The 25705-nt window shown below is 27.5% G+C and overlaps 1 protein-coding gene across 1 annotated transcript in view; it reads right to left on the bottom strand.

The window, feature by feature from the left end:
• LOC111680687 (cell adhesion molecule 3-like) overlaps positions 1 to 25705 on the bottom strand; it is a 172794-nt gene that overhangs the window by 16797 nt on the left and 130292 nt on the right. Inside the window, exons 4-6 of the mRNA XM_046947957.1 lie at positions 15693 to 15902; positions 3203 to 3354; positions 2963 to 3107 (exon numbers count right to left, since the gene is read on the bottom strand). Of these exons, the coding sequence (XP_046803913.1) occupies positions 2963 to 3107; positions 3203 to 3354; positions 15693 to 15902 (507 nt within the window). The remainder of the gene's footprint in view (positions 1 to 2962; positions 3108 to 3202; positions 3355 to 15692; positions 15903 to 25705) is intronic.

Below are 25705 nucleotides of genomic sequence, written 5' to 3'. Positions count from 1 at the left end.
AACTAGAACTGAACTAGAACTGAACTAGAACTGAACTAGAACTGAACTAGAACTGAACTAGAACTGAACTAGAACTGAACTAAAACTGAACTAGAACTGAATTAGAACAGAACTAGAATTTAACTAGAACTGAACTAGAACTGATCTTATCTTTGTATAGGCCAACAACATAAATCAGCTTCGTTTAAATTTGTTTTATATCCCTTTTATTATGAAACATACTGTAGAAAAAACCTTCATCAATATCATATCTTATTAATTCACATAAAAATGTGCGAAGCTTAAGCTAAAACTCCATTTTAATAACTTTTCACTTTAAATTAAATCTTCACTTTTTAACACATTACCAACACTAAGCTCTTAAGAGCGGCAAATTTCATGTATATTGTTATTTTTACTTTTCCTTAGTTCGTTTAACCAACAATACAGTTTTTTTTTAATTTTAAAAATATATACAGTAATATAAATATCCAAAGTGCTTTCAAAACCCAGCCAATGTTCATCCCTTTTTTTGTTACTGAAACTGGCTTTTACTTGCAGTATCACTGGTATTTGGCTTTAGTTTAATAAGCTCAAAATAACAAGAGTAGAAGAAAGAAAGAAAAAAAGGAACATAACAACAAAAAAATGTCTAACAAAATTACTTCTGTTTTTGACCACAGGATTTAAAAAGACTTTACCCTTGAATTTACTGTTACCAGTTAAAACAGCTCTTTCTGCGTCTAAGAACCATCTATGAAAGTTGTGAACACTGTTCCTTTATATATATGTATGTATATTTAGTAACACCCTTCATTTTCAATTTATATGTTTATAAACCAACAAAAGCCCATTAAAAACATCAACCAATGTGCACAAGGATACCAGTCTTTATTATACACACAAGGACACCCACATATTTGGTGGCTATAATGGGACTAAATCATTACTTTGTTTTTTTGTATCATAAAATTTTGTCAAGGAAGTTAATACAAAGTATTAAAGCGGGGAATAACAAAAAAAAATGACATCTTTAAAAGGATTGCTGGGCTATAGACAAGATAAAAGTGACTGGAAAGAACTGAAATTTTATGGTGCTACTAAGAATGCAATAATTTTTGTTAAGAAGAATTTATTTTTTTTTACATATAAATTGCTGGAAATAGGGAGATACCAGGTGGTAGAATTTAATATAAGACCATATTGGATTGTAAAAAAGCGTTTGCTAAATACTTTCCCAGAGGCAAGGTTTACATCATATGGGTGCCAGGCCACTCCGAAGTAAGTAGTCGGCAACGAAAAGGCAAATGTAATAAGGAAGCGAGCTCAAGGCAAAGCTGAACTAAGAATAAGGCAGAGAGAATACCATAAGGTCTCTGTAGGGTAGGATCAAAAAGTTCATATGGGTGCCAGGCCACTCCGAAGTAGTCGGCAACGAAAAGGCAAATGTAATAAGGAAGCGAGCTCAAGGCAAAGCTGAACTAAGAATAAGGCAGAGAGATTTCCATAAGGTCTCTGTAGGGTAGGATCAAAAAGTTCTTATGCGTGACACTAATGAAAGTAAAGGCGAAAATTTTTTTCAAAATGAGCAAGTCTGATATTAGTATTCTATTGCGAGCATATCTATGCAAAATTAGACATGCTGATAAAGACGAATGTAAAGCATGTAGAGAGGATAGTAAAACTCTCGAGTCACTGCCAGACAATCGTCAAAGTTAGATCCAAGTATCTTTGTATTGATGTTATTTCAGAAATAACATTTCTGACCAAATCAGTTTGGAGATTTTTAGGAACTACGTTCAAGAAACTAAGTTTCTAAACATTGAAAAATAATACTTTCAGTGCACATTTTTCTCATATTATGGAGCTCAGTACAGGCGAGATGGATACCTAGGTTTATTTCTTCGTATTTAATTCAGTATTTATTCTTCTAACAACCTAACCTAACTTAGTCCTTATAAAGGCGCATTTTAAAAAAACTTATCTTATTTTATCATTGCCTATTATAGAGTGCTAATGCTATAAAAATTAATGCTTGTCTAAACCACTATTTTCTCCCCAAAAAAAGAAAGAAAATATTTAATAAATACTTTAGCAGAGAAACCAAATAAATGTTAAAAGGTTATAAAGCAAACTTTTGTTACAGACAAAACCGTAAAAGTTATACAAAAACTTTTTCCCCACCAAGCAACAAATATTTGTAATAATAAACTTTTATTTAGCAATAATGAGGTTAAAATAATGTTAAATTGTTGTATATGAATAATAGCAGAACAAAAACTACACACCTACAAACAACAATAAATACAACATTGTTGTCCACAATAAAAACAATAACTATTAGTAAAGGTAAAAGGTTATTTAAAGAATCAAATTTCCTAAAAACGAAATACTTTTGTATATAAAAAAAATAAATTAATCTAAAATCTATTGAAGTTTAGATTACAAATACATTGTTTTATTATACAATTTTGTTATAAATACGATTTTAGAGCATTAGACAGACTTATATTAGTAATTTGTCAACCCTTGTATTAAATTGTTGCTTTGTTAGAGTTTTATTTGATTTAGTTTTTTTTTTTTTTTTTAATTTAATTATAGACAAATATTTGAAATTTCTCTTGAAAACGTAAAAGAATGTTTGCAAATGAAAACCACCCCTATTTAGAGTGAAGGGATAAAAGGAAATACTTTTTACATTGATTTGTTCCTTTAAAAAATTTGCATAATTTAAAATTCTATATAATACTTTAGTCATTTATATTTATTTGGTTTTTTTTAAGGAAATTAAAATTGTAAGTTGATATTTGTCTTTGTTGTTTTATCATTGGTTTTTATCATTTAATTTTAAGGAAATTTAATCAAATTCAATTATATTATAAACCTTTTAACTCCAAAACTTTTCCAAACTTCACATATCCCTCAAACTACACATTAACTCTTATCTAAAGACATAAACAAAAAAATATTAAAATATACTTACAAAATACATTCAATTTCATGGCTGTTTCCCGTATACCATTTCTCACTAGTTCATTAGTGGCTCGACAGGACAAAGCCTTGCCATGATCCTCTCGTGTGGGTGTTATTGTCAGTACTGAGGTGCTAACATTGCCATCTTCTGAAACCTAAAATAAATAAAATAAAACCAAAAAAGTTAATAAAAAATTCACAAAATTTAATGTAATCTTAAAATCATCAACAAATTGCCTCAATAACTTACCTTTTGACTATGACCATTTAACTCTACATTACCCATCCACCAGGTAATTTTAGCCGGCGGTCTAGAGCCAATAGCTTGACATTCAATTTCATATTTACGATCTGCTGACATGGGTTGATTGTTAAATGAGATTTCCACTAATAAAGGACGCACTAAAAAAACCAAAGTAAAAAATCATGTATAAATCACATTAAATTCTTATTTATACAAATATTTATAAAATATTAAAAAGTGAACATAACTATGTATTTGTTTTTAGCTTTAATAATTATAATTATTATTTCTCTTTTAAATTCCATTAAAATAGATAGGTCTGCTTTAAATGTACATTAATTATTAAAACAAATTGTTTTTAATATATATAAACCGCAACAAATACATTTTTATTACTTCAAGTGTTTTTTAATAAGCTTATTAAAACTTTGTTAAAAAAATATTGAGAAAAAATATAACCTACAAATCATATGCTAAATACCAACAAAAACTATGTTAAAAAAATTAAAAATATATGTATGTCATTGCACACCTTTTATTGTTTAATCAATTTAATTAATTGCAAAGTGAAAAAATTTCGATAGTATTAACGTGTTGTATTTGTTATACATATTCAAAAACACCAGTAGACTTTTGGAAATTGGAAAACCTATTTAATCTTTAAATAAAATTTCTGAAATTTCTCAACTAGAACTGAACTGAACTAAAACTGAACTAGAACAGAACTAGAACTGAACTAGAACTGAACTAGAACTGAACTAGAACTGAACTAGAACTGAACTAGAACTGAACTAGAACTGAACTAGAACTGAACTAGAACTGAACTAGAACTGAACTAGAACTGAACTAGAACTGAACTAGAACTGAACTAGAACTAAACTAGAACTGAACTAGAACTGAACTAGAACTAAACTAGAACTGAACTAGAACTAAACGGAAACTTTACTAGAACCTATTTTAAATGTTCACCCTAAGCAAATGTTAATTTTAATCTTGTATTGTACATATATATTTTTTGCACCTTTTCACATTAAAATTATGTATTTTTTCAATAAACCACATTGAATTTCATTTTATATATTTTATAATTTTTTACAATAGTTTTAGCTGCAACCACAATTTCTCTTTATTTTTTTTAAATATTACTTTTTTCAATATTTTTTTTTTTACTTTTGTAAATTTATTTGATACAATGTTTTAAATATTTAATTTGTTATTACAAATATTTTAATTATGATTTTAATTTCATATTAGGGAAATAGACTTAGATGCTAAATATGTTATTTAAGATTTTCACAGTTTTTTTGGTTTAAAAGTAGAATTTTTATTGAAAAAAAAAAAATAACATTTGTTAAGGGAGCTATAAAATTTTGCAATAAGTCTGTTAATTTTTATTTTTTTCTGCGTGCTACTGCCAAGTGTAAACAAAATTCATAGACTTAAAATAATTTGCTTTTGCAACAATTATATTCATGTATGAATGTATGTGTTCGTAATTGCATTTTATTTAAATAGATAATTTGTAATGTTTTCAGGATTATATACTGTCATTTAAATGTTCAATTAATTATGTATTTAAATAAATTTAAAACTCTCTGCATACATACATATAGATATATACATATGTATATAGACATGCATATAATATTAATATTCAAATAGTTAAGTTTATAACAAAACATTTTATAATAATAGAATTATAATTAAAAATAAAATCACAAAAAATATAAAAAAAGCAAATTGAAAAGATTTTTAATGAAATAAATTCTGACTGGTTATTAGGCACTAGCGGTAAAGTGGTTAGTTGAATTGGTTGCATTAAATTAGACACAATTTTAATCTAATTTATGGTGTTATGGGGAATTAAAAGGAATTTTTTTCTAAATAAATTTTAAACAAAAAAATATGTATGTTATTGTATAATTTAAAGTTATAAATAGAAAAATTTTAAATATTTTGTTTTTTTTTTTGCAGTTATGTTGAAAATGATTATATAAGTTTATAATTTCAATTATATTAAAATTGTTACCTAAATTTTTTTATATTTAATGATAAAAATAACAACTGCCAAGTAAATAGTTAACATTTTTTTTATTATTATTGTTAACGAAGTTATTAGTTTGTATCACAAAATTTTATTTTAAATAATAAGCAAACATTTTAGCCTGTTTTTGTTAATATAAATAATTAGAAAAATATCAGCAAATAATGCCATAATAAATTCCAATATATTCGAAAACATGTACAAGGATACATGTATTTTAATGTATATTCAAAAAATTTTTTAACATTTTTATTGCAACAGAATATTAGGCTTATGTTTAGCAGTCATATTTTCATAATGAATATTTTCATTCAAAATTTACTCTAATAATTATAATGCTTTTGATCAATGCAATTATTATAATGTTGTAGAGTTTTTCAACATTTAAAGGTAAATTTTATATGTCTGTATGTATTTTTATATAGTTTATAGTTTATTATTCATGAAGCCTACTTTTATTGATTTATTTTATTTATTTTCAATGCCACATTGAAAAATTTTTCAGTTTCTAAACCAAAAATTAAACTGTTTCATTAGTTGTGCTTATGAATAGTTTTACGAAATATACTGCCTCATTTTATATTTTAAAAAAATAACATTTTTCGAATTTATTTATTGTTTTCAATAGAAAACTAGAAAATACTTGTTCGTTCACATTTAGAGGAACAGGCTTATAATTAGTTTTTCTATGAATAAATATTTTCGTATTCTATATTAGAAAATTTTTTGATGTTATTTATGTAATAGACAACATTCGAAATATTATGATAGTTTACCACATATGAATGTAAAGTCAGGCATTGCCAATCATATGATACTCTATACCAATGAGTATGATAGAATAATGTAAATTGATTTGTTTAATAGTTAATAAACAATTTAATTAGATTTTTACTTGAACACCGGAATATTTTTTGACTGTAGAATTTCATCGTGAAGATAATTTTCTTTTAAAATATTTTCTGAAGGAGAACTTGGCTGGAGCTAAATAAGGCCTAATCTTTACAGTAATCAGAAGTTTACTTTGAACTTCTAAAAAATTAGGTTTTGTCGACTATTATTTAAATTATTTTAACATAATTATGAGCTCAACAGTCCTATTCAGGGTCTACGGTTGTATGTGGGCTAGGCGAAATATTAGACAGATGTCAACCATTTTAAAAAGTGTTCATTCTCTAATGTGTCAAACTTTATCAAATTATAAAAAAAATTGCTTTTTATTAAACACACAGACTGACGTACGGATGGACGGACAGACGGACAGACGGACATATCTATATAAACCAAGAAAATGATTCTGAGACTATTGATATACTTTAAGGTGGGTGTAGGGCCAATATTTTAAAATTTTAATTTTTCTTTAAACGTTTTCATTCTTTAATGTACCAAACTTTAACAAATTATCTTAAAAATTGCGAAATGTTTCAAGCTTCACATGAACACATAGACAGACGCAAGGATGGACGGACAGACTGACAGACGGACATAACTATATAAACCACGATTGGTATACTTTAAGACGGGTATAGGACCAATATTTTAAAATATAAATTTTTCTATAAACCGTTTAACAAACAATTATCAGTAAAAAGGGGATATAAATTAGTCCATAGTAAACTATTTCTTGGACAATGAAAAACTAAAACAAAAAAAAAAAAAAAAAGAAACACTTATCAGCAGATTAGACAATGGATTAAACAAAAGTAGTCAAGTTAATAAAATACTGTAGTGAGAAGTTTTACATATGAAATAGTTCATAGAGAGTCCATATATGATCATGAGTTCGCAGAATAGTCAATTCCGAAGTCAATAAATAGATCAAGTCAATAGCCCAGCACAAGGACTAGTGAATATAATATTTTACAGATTAGTAAATAGTTTATTAAATTATTCATGCACTAACCCACTGGCTAGTCAATAGGATAGAAGTAAATGTCAAGGACATAGACATACCGATGAACTAGTACTTATACTATTCAATACAACTCTTTATAGTCAAGACTGCAAAAAATAACAAATCTTTATAGACTTGTCAAGACTCCATGCAGTAGTCCATTTTCTAGCTCATAAACTATTCTACTTGATTATACAGACTCTAATTCACCAGACTAATTAATAAACTGGAATAGATAAACAACACCTTGTAAAAATTTTTTAAAAAAGCGTACAAATATGGAAAAGTGGATATGCATGTGAAAATAGATTCCCCTTATAGCAATTCTGCGTATTCCGATTATTATAATCAGCTCTTATGACCATATAAAAGGACTTCAAAGTTTAAAGGACTTTCAATTTCAAACAAATATTTGAAATATTTATGTGTATGATGCTAATATTGGTATTAAATGGAAGCTGGGAATCTGTACATTCTATCTATATTATTAACTTAAATTTAAAAAGTTTTTTTGTGAAAAATTCTCTTTAAGATTTTCTTTACTTAAACCCTGATGAATTCTCAGCTTCATTCTATATTAATATAAATACCACCTTTTTTATATAAATTTAGAATTCAATCTTGTGAAATCGTATGGCTTTTAAATTTTAAAGTCTTTTTACAGGAGCATAAGAGCTGATTATGAATAACAGAGTACACAGAGTTAATACTAATGATCCACAGTTTCATCTGGGAAAATGACTGTTGCACGTTGTTGTAATCAATAGGAGGAAAATACTTTCTCATTCGTTAATATTCAATTCATAGGCTAACTTACAAAGTAGTCAATAGTATAGTCCATGGACCAGTCAGTTGACTATTCCATAGATTAGTCAAAAGGCAAGTTCGCGATATCATTAATAGACAAATACATTAAATTTTAAAATGTTTAATTATATCTTTTAAATAGACCTAAACTAATCGACATAATATTTCATAAAGTAATCAATAGAATAGTAAATGTTAATAAATTTCTTTTCAAATTAATTAAATTTTAGTAAAAATACTGGCCCATCGTAAAGTAAATACTTAGTTCATTAACTAACTCACAGACTAGTAAATTTTTTAGTATAAACTTAGAACCATTGACCATCAATGTAGTAATTCATAGACAAAACAATGGACTAAACTATTAATGCATAGAATAATCGATAGAATAGTTCATGTGAATAAATTTGATCTTAGATTTATTTAATTTTGTTTTTTCCTAATTGCCTCTCAAACTCATAAAAATATGTTTTTATTGAAATTCTATTAAATCTATCAAATACTTCCGCTGTATTGCCAAAAATAAAACTGTTTCATAAGGACTTATTATAGGTTTTATTTGAAATAAAATACATCATTTGTTAAATATAAAAACTTAAACAAATTATTGTGAATTTTGTTGTTAAAATAAATGCACAATAATTTACAGATAAAATTATTTTTTTTTTTTTTTCATGACGACATTTTAGCTGAAGCAGTTTTAAAAAAAATGCAATTGTCTCTACATCTGCTCCCATAAAATTAATATTATAAATGAATTCCTGAAACTAGTTAACCTTATTAAGAATATCTCAAAATTTGTTATACATTTAATTTTTCTTCGTTAGTTTTTAAAAAAAATATTGCTACTAGTGATATCAAATGTCATTAATATGTCAATTTTTAATAATTGCAAGGCAGCTAAAAAATTATGTTTTTTTTTTCTTTGCTCTACTTTGGTTTATGGCTTAAAGGCTTTACATTTAAAATTGTATTAAAAAAAATAATTTAAATATTAAATTGATGCTGTCATAGGATATATTAATTATTTAATTAGAAAAAATCAAAGAAAAAAATTTATAATAATAATATTTAGTTCACATGTTATAAATCAATTTTTAATTGAATAAGTCATTAATGTTAAAAACAATTAATTGAATTATTTTTTTATATATGTTTTTAGAAATTTATAAAATTATTATTATTGCGCTAAAAAAATAAACTTTTTTTGTTTTATGAAAATAAACTGCCTACTTTTAGTTGCCATACAAATTAAAATGTCAACTAGTTTTGCAAACAGTAGGCGTATGATGTATATTTAATTAGAAATTTAATTTAAATAACACTCATACGATATGGTGGTATTAACTATGAATGATTAATATAGTAGATCGTATATCCTACACCGCTATAGTGGGGAGAGTATTATGCGTTTAGCTGTTGTTTGTAACACCCAAAAATATTGGGTCTACACCTACCATAAAGTATAAAGTGTGTCTACGTAAAGATTGTGTGCACGCTACAGGTCGCAATTTTTAATATAATTTGATAAAATCAGGCACATACTCTTCTGCTGGTCTAATCGGTCTATTTTTTTTGACTAACCCCCCATACAACCGTACCCCCGAATAGGGATTTAAGGCTTATAATTACTTTAAATATTCTATAATATCAACAAAAATCGGCAAAATTTAGTATTATAAATAATTCTACATAAATAACTTTGAGGTAGACGTAAATTCTTCTAACAAAATTTTAAAGGAAAGGCCTATACTTACCCCTACCGCACTGCGAGATCTCTTTAAAAATCGCTTTTTTCAACAATAAGTAAATAACTAAAAATGGTAAATGTTTTATTATCTAAAAAATAATTCACATTTTTAACATACTAACTGGGGAAGATTGAGGATGTCATTGCGTCGGACATGCCCAACCATGCAATCATATTTGTTTTTAGTTTTATGTTAATCTTTGTATTGTTAATCTTTATATTAGACTTGATCTAAATACATTGATTTGTGTTGCATAAATCAACGACATAAATAAATCTAATCACAAAATTATTAATTAAGTAGTCATGATACAATTCCATAGAATTACCTGCATACTATTCATTATATTAGTTTAAAGTTAAGTCAATGGACTAGTCGATATACTTATCAAAATACTAGTTAATAAACTTATTCTAGAAACTAGTTAAAAGAATAATCAAGAGATTGAACTAGTAAACTATTTGAAATACTAGTTAGGAGACCTATTAGTTAATTAACTACTGAAAGACTAATTAATAGACTAAAAAATATACTAGTCAATATATTGAACAATAGACTATAGGAAAATGCTTTGTGAAACGAATAGCCAATAAACTGGCTAATCTGCTAGTCTTTAAGCTTGTCCATAAGTGAGTACGAAGCGAGTAAGTTTTATAGTTACTAGAATAGTCAATAGACTAGTCAACGGATCAGTGATCAGACTAGTTAGAATATGATTTATTTTACTAGTCAAGAGAATAACCAATCGATTGACAATACGCTAGCAAAACTTTACTATGCAGTAGTTAATAAAAAAGTCAATAAACTATTCAATACAAAAGTTAATGTGGAAGTCAATAGTCCAGGCTAATGATCACTAAACACCTACCTCCATATTCATAAATGCTTAATAATGCTTAATGGTTTATTATAGGAATTTTATGAATACGAGTGCTAGTCTATAGACCAGTAATTGGACAAGTTAATAACGTATACAGTTTAGTGGAACGGAAAACATAATAGTCACAGATTGATCAATGTTCAAGTCAATAACTAAATATTGATTGAGTTCTCCATACTCCAATAGAAATCTACTAATTAGTAGGCTAGTCTAAAAGCGAGCTAAAGACTAGTCAATACAAAAGTTAAGAGACTAGCCAACAAATAAGTCATCCGACCATTTAGAAGATCCTTCCTTAGCAGACCAGTCAGTAGACAAGCCTAAGAGCTAGGTGAAATAATTGATCGATCTTGACCATTTTCAATAGGCTCCATCAATGGGACAATAGAAAATCATGTGCCAAATTTCTTAAAAATTACATGGACTAACAGACAGATAGACAGACAGACAGGCGGAGGGACGGACGAACGGACCCACAATACAAAATTGACCCAGAAAATTATTCCGTGTCCATTATTTCACCTAGCTTTCCTTGCAACTGAACCCTTTGTAGAATTTGTAATCAAAGTAGTGTAGGACATAATAACTTTGCAGCGAAATATTACTTCCCAGAAAGAAAGTCTTCCTTTTATTTTTCAAATTTTCTTAAAAAGCACTTAATTGGCGAAGAATTTAAAAATAAATTTTCTAAATATAAAACAAAATTTTAGAGAATATTAAATTTATAATTTTTAGAAAATGCCTTTTGTAAACATTTACTTAGAAATCCCTTAACAAAAAATAAGACAAAAAAACAAGAAGAAAAATTCAAACTTAATGTATTTTTCTTGTTACTCCTACACAATAAACAATAAAACCCCATTTGTTTGTTATTTAAAGTATTCAACAATTCAACATCTTGTTGACTTTTTCCATTATTACCTTTATATTCAAGTTTGAGAATATTTTTCTTGTTTTCGATTATCAACAAATATTGACTTTTTTTCATGGATATCTATACAGCTATTTGTTAAAATGATTATTGTTTTTAAGCAAAAAAATAATAATAGTGTTTGTCCACCTTAAAAGCCAAACAACTTTAACAAATAAAATTACATCAAAATAAATGAATATAAAGTATAAATGTACAGCAAATGAATAATATTTGTATAACTAACTTTTATTTATTTCGATTATTGTTATTTTTCCCTGTAACACCTTACCACAAACATATAGCTTTTCTATAGTAGTATTTATTTAACAAATGTTGACTTTTTTACCAAAAAAAAAAACACACACACACACAAAATAATACATTTCTCTCCTTCTTGAAGATTTCTGCAGTAGGAAGCTATAAAAGCTAAATATATTATTGTTACTACAATATTTTTTTATTTGTATACAAATATGTATGTATCTTATAACATATATTTGTATTATCATATATTGGTTATAAATTTACTAAAAAAATATTAGTTGTTGTTGCTGTTATTGTTGCCACAGATAAAGTTTTTGGCACAAAACCATAAATAAAGTCAAACAAATTGTTATAACAAAAAAAAAAACAGAGTTAGAGTAACGTACAAAATATTACGATATATTGTTACTTTTATTTATGTCTGATATAAATACAAAACAAAAAAAAATTGTTTAGAAAAAATGAAACAAATATAACAACCGAATTTGCAGGAGTATTGTTTACGTTATATTATTTATTTAGCTAAATCCCTAGAAATATGCTATGATTTTATATGAAATGCATGCATTAACTTGGATTTGTTTTTTTCGTTTTTTCCTACATCAATTTATTATAATACAAAAGTTGGACGGTCTTATTCTTAAATATTTATTAAAGGTTTTTAGAATAAAGCTTGTATGAAGATTTGATTTATAAACCTTTGATAAAAGTTTATGAATAAGACACTTATACTAAAATTATTCTTCTGAAAATTAAAATTTAAATATAAAATTTGTAAAATTTTTATAAGATTTTGCAGAAAATAAAATTTATTGTATATATCTTTACATCAGAAAACCATTGCCTAACTTAGATTGTCAAATATAGAATAAAATGTTGGAAACTATTAGATTTATAAAGTTGTGGGCCAGTTATATGATTTTAAATGGTTTTTAAGTAATTTATGTTTAAAATATGCATAAAACTGTTTAAAAAAAATCAAAAACTATTGCTAATTGTAAAGTTATTTGAAAATTTATTTATTTTTTTATACCAAATATATAGATGAATGCAGTCAAATGTACTTTGAATCTAATAGATACATAAATAAATGCATGCTAGGACTAACATGTGAGAAGTTACACTCATTTGAAAAAAACTTGTATAACCAAAATGTTCAACTTTTACTACCGCAATCCTTGATCAATAAAGAGCTGAAAGTATGTGTCTGATTTACAATCTAATAGTACTAACTTTGGTCCATATACAAAATTATACAACAGGATTTATCTCTCTTTGAAAACACTAGGGCGTATAAGTATTATAAAAAACTCCAAAATTAAATAGTAATCATACGTCTAGTGACTGTAATATGTTAATTTTAAATTAAAAACTCTAAGACTTATTTATTCATTTGTAATATACTGGCCTACACTAAATACAAATTTTGCTCTAGAAATTTTTTAGAATTGTCATATAAGTTTATACACAAAGTTTGTTCTGTTGTATAAAAGCTGAAGCTCTCTCCATCATAATCTCTGTAAAATATATATTCTCTTTTACTTAAAATATCCCTACCTAAATCATATGGACTTGCGTTATTTAAATAAAGTTTTTCTTGAAACTCATTTACTATTTTATTAAATAGTATATTTGTTAAATAATTTACCAGCTTGTTAGCCTGTTTTTTAGTCTATTGACAATATATAAGAATAATCAATAGAATATTATCTACAGACGCCTGAGGATAACACTGTGAATTATTTAAGTCATGAACAAAATACCTACGAACACCACTAGGTGACAACAGACTAAAAAAGTATTGTGTTTCCAAGTTTTACTCAAAGTCATTTTTATAAAAATTGGATCTCATAATGCTATTACATATTTTCCGTTTTATAAACTAATTTTTTCCCAACAAATGAAAACCCAGTTCAAAATGATGACATAAATGTAGAAAAGTTATTATAAATAAAATTTTCGAAATACATGAAATTTATATGATGGGCCAATGAAATTTGCACAAGGGTTTCATTAACATCCAAATATTAAATTAATACTACTTCTTAAAATAAATTAGAAGCTGTTCAAAGATGACAAAAAAGAAGTCCCTCCTATGACACGCTAATGTAAAATTCATAGATTTTTCAACCGAATTTAAAGCACTTCGGGCTATTAAATCTTTTTATATACTTATTTTGTTGGGAACATATAAGATAAAAATATGATTATCCTTTTTTATACCTTACACCACTATAGTGGGTCCTATTGATCCTACACCCACCTTAAAGTTTACCGATTTTTTGAGTTGATTAAGACATGTCCGTCCGTCTGTCCGGCTGGCTGGTTGGCTGTCCATGTAGTCTTTATGCGCAAGGTACAGACAGCAATTTTCAAAATAATTTGATGAAATTTGAATCAAACATGTTTTTTGGCAGGGAGCCTATTGAAATAGTTGAAATCAGTCCATTATTTCACCTAGCCTAAGCTTTTTATGCTATAATTACGTCAAATATACTATTATCTCTTCAAAAATTGGCACACTGCAGATTTTCGTAATGATCGGCCCTTATATAACCCTAACCCCCATACTAACCCCCTTTCAAAAAATGTCTTAAACTTCCAAAATTGACTTGACATTAAACTCAACAAAACTAACTGTTATTTAAAAATATATTCTTTTCCCAAATTTAATGAGGATCGGCCTATGTTTGACCTATACTCCTATATAAAGCCTTATGGTGTAGGGTATTATATGTCCGACTATACTTTACTACTTGTTTACATTTCAAGTAGAGAGTTTTACAATTTGAACTTACATAGCAATACTGGTACGTATACGTGTTAATGAATTATTGTCATATTACAAATATTAAGTATACGCCTAAAACAATTTTTTTAAGATTTATTATTTTTAAGATTTTGATCTTTATATTTATATGTTTACATATTTTTCTATTAACTTTAATTATTTTTAATTCATTTTTTTATCTATTTAAAAATCAATGGTTTAGCGTGTTGACTAGATTAATGTTTTGTTTATGGATTCATTTATTTACTGTCTACTCATTTAAACTATAGTCTAGTTAATATACTTGTTTATAACTAGACTTTTGACTAGTTTAAAAAAAAAAACTTCAGATTAGTTTATGAACTTATTTTAAGTCAATTGACTGTATTGATTTTTCTTTGTTTGAGTCATAAAGTATTTTATGAACATGTTTATTAAGTTGTTCATTTATAAATTTGTGTCTAAAGTTAACTATTCTATTGATTTCTTTTTAAATAGATCTATAAACTAATCTATTGATGAGTCTGTAAACCTGTTGTTAAAAAGCCTACTTACTAGTTCTTTTGAATAGAACTGCATGGAATTTAGTAGGTTATTAACAACTCAGTTTCTAATCCATTGACTAGTCCTTTATCTTGTCTAGTGGCTAGTCTATTAACTAGTTTATTAAAAACTTTAATATTTAGTCTATTGACAAGTTTGTTGTTTAGTCTATTAACGGGTAGCCTATTTACTAGTTTATAAACAAGCTTAAGAATTATTGTTTAGTTTATTACCTAGTATATTGACTAGCCCCTCGTCTTGTTTATTGAGTTGGCTTTTGACTGGTTCATTGACTAGTCTGTTGTCTAGTCTATTAAAGAATCAATTAGTATTCATAATTGACTTTTAGAATAATTGAAGATTTATAAGTCTTCCGACTTAAATATACGGTTGTAGCTAAATAAACTTAAAGTTCTTTGGCAAAAATATTAAACGAATTAAAGTAATTATTATTGCTGCAAAAAAAATCTATACTAAAAACTAGCAATGATTGTGCATTTATTTCAAACAATCTTAAGAAATCTACTTCTGTTTTTTTTTTAATAACAACTTATATACATTAAACATTCGTGTTCATAACTAGAAAACTAAATGAAATAGAAGTAAAACCAAAAATCATTTCATACTTACAATACAATTCAATTGTTACATTCGTGGAAACATATTTCTTGTGAAAATTGCTCGCCTGACACGTATACACCGCATGCTGGTGTATTCGTGACAAATTTCGTACCACTAATTTGCTATTTATCGTACTAATGCTATCGATGTACGTGTAATCGACAACGCTATTCTGTATTTGTCCATTCATTAGCCAGGTGACGGTGGGTGGTGGTGAACCTAAAAGAGATAAAAGAAAGAAAAATGAGTATTTTAATGAACTAGATAATAGAAAATTTAATATTTTACTTTAATATACTGTAATATTATTAAAAAATATGTTATGCTGTTATCTTAAAAGAAAGTTTTTTTTTGCATATTTTTTTAGAACAATATTTTTGTTTCAAAATTTATATAGGTCAAATAATTGTTTTTGTTTTTATATCAATTTATATATAGATTTTTTTTAAGTTATTAGGCTTGAAGCATTTATGATTTTCTAAGTATTGTTTGCTTTCCTTAATAATTCATTAGAAAATTTTGTAATATCATTAAAAGAAAATATAAAATGTTAAAGCAATATAAAAACCAACAACAAACTAAAAAATGCAATTAACCTAAAGCAATATTTCAAAACAAAAGAATTTTTATATAGTTTAAGTATTTTGAAAAAAAGGAATACAAAAAAATTTCATAATATTTGTTTAAGTTTAGGTAAGAGTATCTGAAGCATTATATTCAAAACATTAGCATTTTTATAAAAAAAAACGTAATGCAGAAAAATACTTATATAAGTTTTAAGTCCACTTTTAAAAATTAAGCAAATAAACAAATAACAATAATTTGTTTTATATTAGTTTGCATAAATTTTATTGTTTGTTTTCATTGCATAGTTTCAGGCTTTATTTATTTTATAGATTTTAAATTTTATTGCTTTTATGTATTTATATCAATTATATGTAAAAATATGAACAAATATTGTTTAAGGGTTATTTTTAAAGTGTGTATACACAACGTAAGAAAAGCAATTATGTAAGTAATAGAAAAATTCAAAATCAGTTTTTTTTTTTTTAAATATGTTGTAAGTAATCATTATGAGACTTTCTAGTAAGTATACGCCACCGGTTCTTGAATATTTTAAAGTTTTCTTTAGAAATGTCTACTTACTTTCCCAAACATACTATAAAAATCATAAAAAGTTATAGTCTGTTGAGGCCGTCGATATAATACCCTACACCAGTTATAAAAATAAAAAGTGATTTAGTGTTCATAATAGAGCATTTATGTTGCGTTTTACTCTCTCTCTCAGATGAACTTTAATCACTTTTTGTTGAAAACAATTGTATACAATTGAGTCATGTTTCGAAATGAGGTCCTATTATCAAAAAATTCATTAGGGATATGAAGGCTAGAATAGGACTTAATGATTTTCAGCTTTTTGTCAAGATACGACTAAATTGAACATAATTATGAACATAAAAGTCGTATTCGGGAAGTTCAGTTGTTCAGGGAATAATGGAACCAATATTACTCATTTCCAATAGAATTTATCTCTAGTATAAAAGAAGCTCATACGCAAAATTATTATCTTCAAAATTGCGACCAGTACTTTGATTATAAGGTTTTAAAGCCATTTTCGGATATTCAGTTGTTTGGGGTCTAGGTGAAATAATGGACCAATCATAACAATTTTTAATTGTCTTCGTCACTGAGACAGTTAAAGATCATGTAACAAATTTCATTGAAATACGACCTGTGGTTTGATTACAAAGTTTATATGGACGGACGCACGGACAGACAGACAAATAGACAAACAGACAGACATGAAGACAGACGGACGGACACATAGACGGATAGACTGAAATATCACGTTATACCCTTCCCATTAATGTGGTGTAGGGTGTAAATAAACAAATAGCAATATGTTATTTATTGATTGTCTACATTTAGGGTTCACTATAAACTATGCCATTAAATTACAAATTGTCTAATAAACCATAGTTTTTTTTTCGAAAAATTAAATGGCAATTGTTTTTATACCTTACACCATCATAGTGGAGGAAGTATTAAGTGATTTTGCTGATGTTTGTAACACGCAAAAAAATGGTTCAAAAATACTTTCTGAGTCGATTAAACAACATCTGTCCATCCGTCTGAATGTCCATGTAAACGTTGGGCATACGCTACAGTTCGTAATTTAAAAAAAAATATTTGATAAAATTTTACTCAAATGCTTTTTTTGACTGTTGAACCTAAAAACTGTTGAAAACGCTTAAAATAGGTTTAATATTTTACCATGTCCAATATTACAACCACACCCCCCGAATAGGACTTTTTTTATGTTTCATGTTCTTGTATCTGTCTGCAAAACTTAATTTTAAAAAAGACCAAAACTTGTTGAAATATTTCTGAATTAAGGCAAATATCATATTTAATGCTTTCTTATAAAAAAATATTAATCTACATTTTAAAAATAACACTGGCGAAGAGTATCATATGATCGGTCAAGCTCGACAATATATTCTTACATGTTGTACTGTATAAAAAAAACAAATTCATATAAAATTTTAGTCTATTAATTGAGCAATAAATTCCATACCTTTTTTTATATTTCGCCTATAAAAAAGCAATTGTAATACAATACTATTATTTTTTATTTTTTTTTTTTTGTTTGCGAGTAGTTTTTTAAGTTTATTGTATTTGTTATAATTGCGTGTTAAGTGTAACGAATGTAATTGCTTAATAATGTTGGTTATTTCTGCTTTTTGAAAAGAATTTTATTAAATTAAGTTATTGGCGGAATATAACTAAACGTAGGCCAAAGATTATTAGTTTTGTCATTAAGCTTGTTAGGCATGAGCATTAAGGTTTAGTGACCCTAAAACTAAGAGTCTTATAAGGAAATAAAAATAAATAAAGGAATATTATATAATTGAAAATTTAAGAGTTCAGCAGATTTGTTCCTTAAAAGAATCTAAAGAAAATTTATCACTTTCTGTTTTTTTAAGATTTTTTTTGTCGAACTAGAAAAATCTATTTTCTATTTTATAGATTTTTCCAAAAAAAAAAAAAAAATCGGAAACTTTTATAAAAACAAGTTAGATAATAAGTACGGCATAGTCGACAATTTATTGCTTTTTACTATGTTAAACTTGTGATGTCACTTCACTCCTCGGATATTCCTTTCAACGATTTGGTATGGGCCTGAACCAGAGAATCTGGTCCAGGGTGGGAAGTTGGATGAGGTTCCATCTATGGCATTGGTTCAAACACAAATTGGCGTAAACCGTGAGTTGGTATATATAAGTTCGATGCTGTTACCGAATGACAACAGATACCTTACAGAAGAGTAACATTGGGTTCAGAGAAAACCATGTTCGTATCAGATTAACGTCGTTAGGTGCTGTTGCTGACTCAACAAATGCCATCCCATCTGCGTGGATGTAAACGGAAGTGATGGTTTTGCATTTTAGTAGGATTTCATATAAAGCACTTAGACATTCTACCTTAAATCCGTTATTCTTTTACGAAACTTAGTTGTCAACGACGATACCATGCTGAATACATCGGTTCTCGTTCGAACAAAAATAAGTAGAGACGGGCGCGGTTAGTACTTATATGGGGGACTGCTTGGGTGCACCGCGTGTTGTTGGCATACCAACAACCTTTCTTCCAATGGGCATATTACCTTGGTGAAGCCTAAACCTTGATGTTATTTCAATCACGGGGAATAGAGGTGTCGCCAATACCTCTAGTCTGGCCGGACTAAAAAATTGGTTACAGTCTACTGCCTGGCTTAATCCTTACACAGATTGAAAGAGGTCAAAACAAACCACCAGATAATATGTTACTACGGGTGGCCAGTTGCCCGCAGGACTATGTCCTGATTATGTAAGGAAATGTCAATATTTTGGGATAAGTTCAGTACTGTTACCAAATGTAAGGTACGGCGGGCCTCACCCCACCAGTTTACGTATTATGAAAGTGTCGTATATTTTTCTCTCATGAATGTGTCGTATAAAGGAGATCTGCGCTGGGCTGTATGATGATGATGGATGAAATCATATACAAATGATACCATTGAATTTTCCTTCTTGTCCAGATATATTAAGAGTATACTCTGTTCATATTAGAATTACCACAATATGCCTCTGTGAGTAAGAACAAAGTCCTCGGCTTATTTGATGGATTTGTACTTCGGTCCACCGGTTACTGCTCAAGGAGCTGTTGCCGAATCAACATAGGCCAGCCCATCTGCGTGGTTGAAAACGGAAGTGATGTTTTACATCTCGGAAGTTAAGCAACGGGTCCGCAATGGTCAAAGCTTAGATAGCTCAAGTACTTCAGCAAAGTGCTTGTACCTGGACCGGCGCAATCCATGTATACAAATTGTCATCTGAGTAATTTAAAGCTTGTAGCTTATTTGTCATAGTTATTAACTTAAAACTCCATAAAGAAAGGTTGCGGATGTAACAGGGTTATATAAAATGATGGATCGATTTTAACTATTTTCTAATTTTACTGAAATACCTTAAAATAGTGGTCTGAGGTTTATATGGGCAGCCAGACGGACAGACAGATGGATATATCTTAATCGACTCAGAAAGCGATTTTGATTCATTTGCAATACTTTAAAGGTTAAGGATGAATATTTCTATGCATATTAATCATTAACACTAACTCCTAACACTCCACTATGATGATGTAGGATATAAAAATATTAAGTCAAGTACGCGAGTAATTCGAATGAGTCAACTAAAAAAGCTTTCATCCCTAGATATTTCAAAATCAATCTTTTTTCATTTCCCTGTTATTGAAAGGTCATCAAACGGCAACATTTTAATGATACAAGTCAATATAATAAAATGTCCCTTAAACCAACAACAACTCATTTTAATGTCATGGTGACAATATAATATCGAAACAATGTTGTTTAATTTTTTGTTTCTATTACCTTTGCAAATCGTTAAATTTTCTACATTTAACATTATTATGATTTTTTCTAATGACTATTATTTTATTTTTATTCTATTGCAAAACAAACAACAAAAATGGAAATAACATACACAAAAAAAAGTAATAAACTAAGAAGACATAAAAGAAATGTTGAGTTTTTTTATTGAAATTCATTGGCAGTATTTTCTATAATATTGTATGAGACACATAAACTTTATTGCCTGTTTTAGTCAAGTTCACATATTAAAAAATGAAAGCAACAACAACAACAACCAGGACAAGAGAATGTTAAAAAAATCAATTACTATTTTTTTTTTTTTAATTTAAAGGAAGTTAATAATAATCTATGTAAAGGTAAGTATGTAAGGTAGTAAAAACACACGTGTATGTTTTAGATTTATATACAAAGATATATTTTATATACTTATGCATGTTTCAAACAATATATAATTTTATTTGTAGTTTTTTTTTTAAATTTTTGTTTTTGTTAAGCTTTTTGTGAAACACGTTTTAAACAAAAATATTCGATTTTTAGACAAGCCAGACAATAAAAAGCAAACAATATATTTGCTTAATAAAAAAAAAATAAATAAATAAATTCGTATAGAAAAGAACAAAATTTAGATTGATTGATAATAAATAATTTAAACAATTTCATTTTCTATTTTAACTTTTATTTTTTTGTTCAATGTTTTAATAGAATGTCAGTCTTGATAGAAAAATAGCTAAATGAGTGGGAAAATTGTTAAAATTTTCTTTCTGTTTTCTACTATTACTTTGTCTTTGAGTTTACTTAAATAGAAAATTAAAAAAAAATTTTTTCTTCGAAGTATTTGAGTGACAATACCAATTAATTAAGGAATTTTGTGTAATAAAAAAAATACAAGACATGTTATTTTTATTAATTAAGGTAATTAAAAAAAGGGTTTTGTTGTCGGCTAAAGAAAATAACAGCTGCTAGTTTTTAAGTTTTAATTAAATTATTAAATTTTAATAGTTAGATAATTAGCTGCAAATGTGGGGTTGTTATTAAAGTTTGTAATTTCTACTGTAAACACATTCACGCTATTGGCAAATACCTTAAGTTAAGATTTTCAAAGTATTAATGAATTGGTATTTGTTAACTTTGCTACCGCAATGAATTTGTTTTAGTTTATTTAAAAAATATATTTTTGGAGTCCATTTTGAATTGTCCACATAAATTTGGAATTAATGAAAGAAATTTAATGGATTTGTGATTGAAAGAAATGCAGTATTTACTATTCATCCTTCTCCTAATGTCCTCAAGTGTGGCCATTATCTCCAGTGTAAAATCAAACTTCAAGTTGTGATCCTTGGACAATTCAATGTTTGCTATAGTGTAGATGATGTCGTAAAACGTTTAAGGGGAAAGTTTCCAAATTACTTGTGTAGAGGAGTATTGGAGGCCCTGAATAAGACCTGGGCTCTACTGTGTATCCACAAGAAAATGGAAATTTTGTCTTTTCCAAAATAATTACACAAAATTTCTATATAATCTTAACCCAGCTTCCTGAGCAAAAAAATACCGATGGCAGACAAATCTAAGTACGTAGGTGTAATTGTTGAACGGAAAATAGAATGAAAATATCAAATAGAGGATACCACCAACAAACCACATCTGCGTTGGCGATATGTAAAATATAATATAGGAATGAAATGAGGCTTTAGTACTACTAGGCTTTATAAAAGTGAAATTAGGTAAATTTCAGATTATTCTTTAAAAATCTGGTAAAGTTTTTGGGTATAAATGGTACCATGAGTTCTTCGTCAAATAAGGCTGTGGAAGCGTTGCTTGATATTGCATCCACTGAAACATTTTTAAGAAATGGGACTGTACTTTCTGTCTTATTTAGCTCATAACTGTAGCTAAACTGGCCTATCAGAATATATCGTAAATTGAAACGCTCACCCCAGACATAATGTCTTAGACAATCGAAACATTGGACTTTTTCCATATTTGTCCCATATAAAGCCTCTTTCATAATATTAGATTTTCATTCATAAATTTCTTAAATGTATCGAAACAATGAATTATTATAAAGAATAAATCACATTTAATATTCATAACTGGTGTAGGGTATCATATGGTTGGTCACGCTAGACCATACTTTCATATTTGTTATACCCTACACAACTTTAATATATTGGGTTTGTGCTGATGTTTGTAACGCAGAATAACATTGGTCCTATACCCACCTTAAAGTCTACCGATCGGTTCAGAATCATTTTCTGAGTCGATTTAGCTATGTCCGTCTATCCGTCCGTCTGTCCGTCCATGTAAACCTTGTAATCAAACTACAGGCCGCAATTTTGAAGAACTACAGGTCTCAATTTTGGAGATAATTCAATGAAATTTGACTCATGATCTTTTATGGTACATCAAACAAAGCCTAATAAAAATGTTAACATCGGTTCATTATTTGACCTAAGCCCCATAGAACTGAACCTGCCAAATAGGGCTTTTAAGTTCATAATTATATTTAATATACTCGTATCTCGACAAAAAGCTGAAAAACCAAGTCAATGTTTATTTATTTTTTTGTAAAATATTTTAAACCTGGTTACATAGGAGCTTTTTTAACTGTTTTTTATATAAAGCTATTTTCTTTACATAACAACTTTTGTAACTGTTTTCTTATATCAAGCTCTTTTGATTAAACTTTTAAAGCCTTTTTGATTATTTCATGTCTTAGTTCTATTGGTTTTTTTTATATCTTAGTTTTTTATAATAGAATTAAATTAAAACAATGTTTTTATAAAGCTTTTCTTTTAAACTTTTTTATAACTAATATTTATTTTTTTATAAAGACTTTTAAAGCTTTTTCTTTCTGCGTTGTTTTTAATATGATTTTTATATTTGTTATTTAACGAAAAACTTATTTTTAGTATTTTTAAACTTTTGTGATAAAATCTTTCCATAACCCTTATTAAAGCCTTAATAAAGCTTTCTATAAGCTTTCAGTACAACACGACTCAGCAGTTCGACAGAGAGTCAATGCATATGAAAAAGACAGTAATTTCCCCTAATAGTTAACCACCTAGATTATTGTAATTCGTATGTTTTGGGTCATTCGTCATGAATGTACCCTTTGTAATCGATAATGAAGACAGTCGTCACTTTAGTGTATTCTTTGTAAGCGGGAGCGGAGGCAGTCGTCTTTTTACTGCTCGCAAGTAACCTAGAGATTATACTCTTAAAAGTAGTTTTTTTTTTTTTGTAGTTTTTCTACTTCCGAAAGTAGTTATTCTACTCCAACTTTTGGGAGAAGTGATTATTACTTTCTACTAATATGCCACCATCTGGTTGACTCAAATTTATATCTTTCGGGTCAATCGTACCGTAGTATTCTAGACAGTTGAAATTTTTAACATTTATTTCCATTTATATATTACCACTTTTTGGCTCGTCACTATCCTAGAACACGTCCATGTCTTAGTTTTATAACAAGAAAAGTAGCGCCAGTTAAATAGCTAGTAATGCGACTGACTTCCAAGAACCCATTTGGAGATTACCATCCTTTGACTATTTTTGACCGTCTTTTGTCTGTCTCATTGTAGTGTGTAGAGTGACGATTGACTTCCTTGTAGGAGGAAGGGTATTCAAGTGGATAGGGGCCACCACAAGTGGTAGGTTAAGTAGTCAGTTTTGACCTGTCCCGTCGAACTGCTGGGTACATTACAATTATGTAAAAGTATTTTACAACTTAATTTGGTAGAAGCATTTTAAAACCTTATTTTTCATAGTTAAGATTATTGTTTAAAGATTTTTATGAGTTTTATTGGAAATCTTTAATTGTTTGCATTATTAGTTAAATTAAAAATGACATTTTTAATTCTTAATTATTAAGAAATTATCTTGTTATACGGCTTCTACTTAATAGTATAAACAACCATGACATACTGTTCATACTTCCTTAATTAATCATGAGAAATATTTTCATATAAAAATGTTTAACAGATTACCAATAATTAAAACCATAGACATTTACTGTTAAGTACTTTCAATACTTATTAATGCAACAATTTTTATTTACCTTTACCCTTAAGTGTTTTTACAAATAGTTGAATTATGTAGTGTTATCATATAAAAAAAAGAGATTCAACATAATGACAACTTCAAAAGCTACTCAGACAGTTTAAGTACTAACTCCACTTAAGCAATAAATATTAAAAACTGCTCTGCAAATTGTAGAAAAATATTGTAATAACTGCATAAAAAATGCTTGGGAATCTTGGTAAAAAGAAAAAAAAATTAAATAATTTTAACTGGGTTATTGGAGCACTCTTATTACATACTACAGTTAAACATAACACAAATTTTAATAAAATTAATTTTATATATTATTCAAAAAAATAGAAAAAAATTATGAAATGCACGCAAACTTTAATAACAAAAACACACATCAAACATAAGATGTGTAGAGCAAAAAATGGCACTATTATAAAATTGTTTTTAAAAATTTCCCTGTTTCTAATTGTTAAAATAACTTGTGACATTAAAAGCAAGAATAAAGAGGGCAAAACAAAATGGAAAAAAAATTAAAAAAAGAAGAAACTTTCCAACAATGACAACCCTAGTGCTATGTAAAAGTCAATATTTGTAGACACGCAACAAAGTTAAATTAAAATTTCAATATTTGCACACACATACGTACAGAGTTTAACAAAAGATTAAAACCTCTGCCAAAGAAGTCGAGTCAGGAGGATGTGTATGTGCACGTGTAAATATATGTAAATGTGGTCTTCAACAATAACAGTCTAAGTCAAAAATCATAATCTAAAAAAAAATCTTTAATTATGTAGCAAACGTGTGGGTATTATTTGCATAAAGTAATGCTTTACATTAACTTGTAATTGAAGTTTAAGAAATTACAATACGTTGTAATTGTACTTGAAGTTTCGCCAATTTAAATTACTCTTGATTATAATTGAAGTTTTGCCAATTGCAATAAATTAAAGTTAGTAAGTTGGTAAGTTAGTAAGTTAGTAAATTAGTAAGTTAGTAAGTTAGTAAGTTAGTAAGTTAGTAAGTTAGTAAGTTAGTAAGTTAGTAAGTTAGTAAGTTA

Source organism: Lucilia cuprina, chromosome 4 (assembly GCF_022045245.1).
Source record: "Lucilia cuprina isolate Lc7/37 chromosome 4, ASM2204524v1, whole genome shotgun sequence".
In the NCBI taxonomy this organism is placed as follows: Eukaryota; Metazoa; Arthropoda; class Insecta; order Diptera; family Calliphoridae; genus Lucilia; species Lucilia cuprina.
Note: the sequence above shows the minus strand (reverse complement) of the source record. Positions and strands in the feature narration are given on the sequence as shown.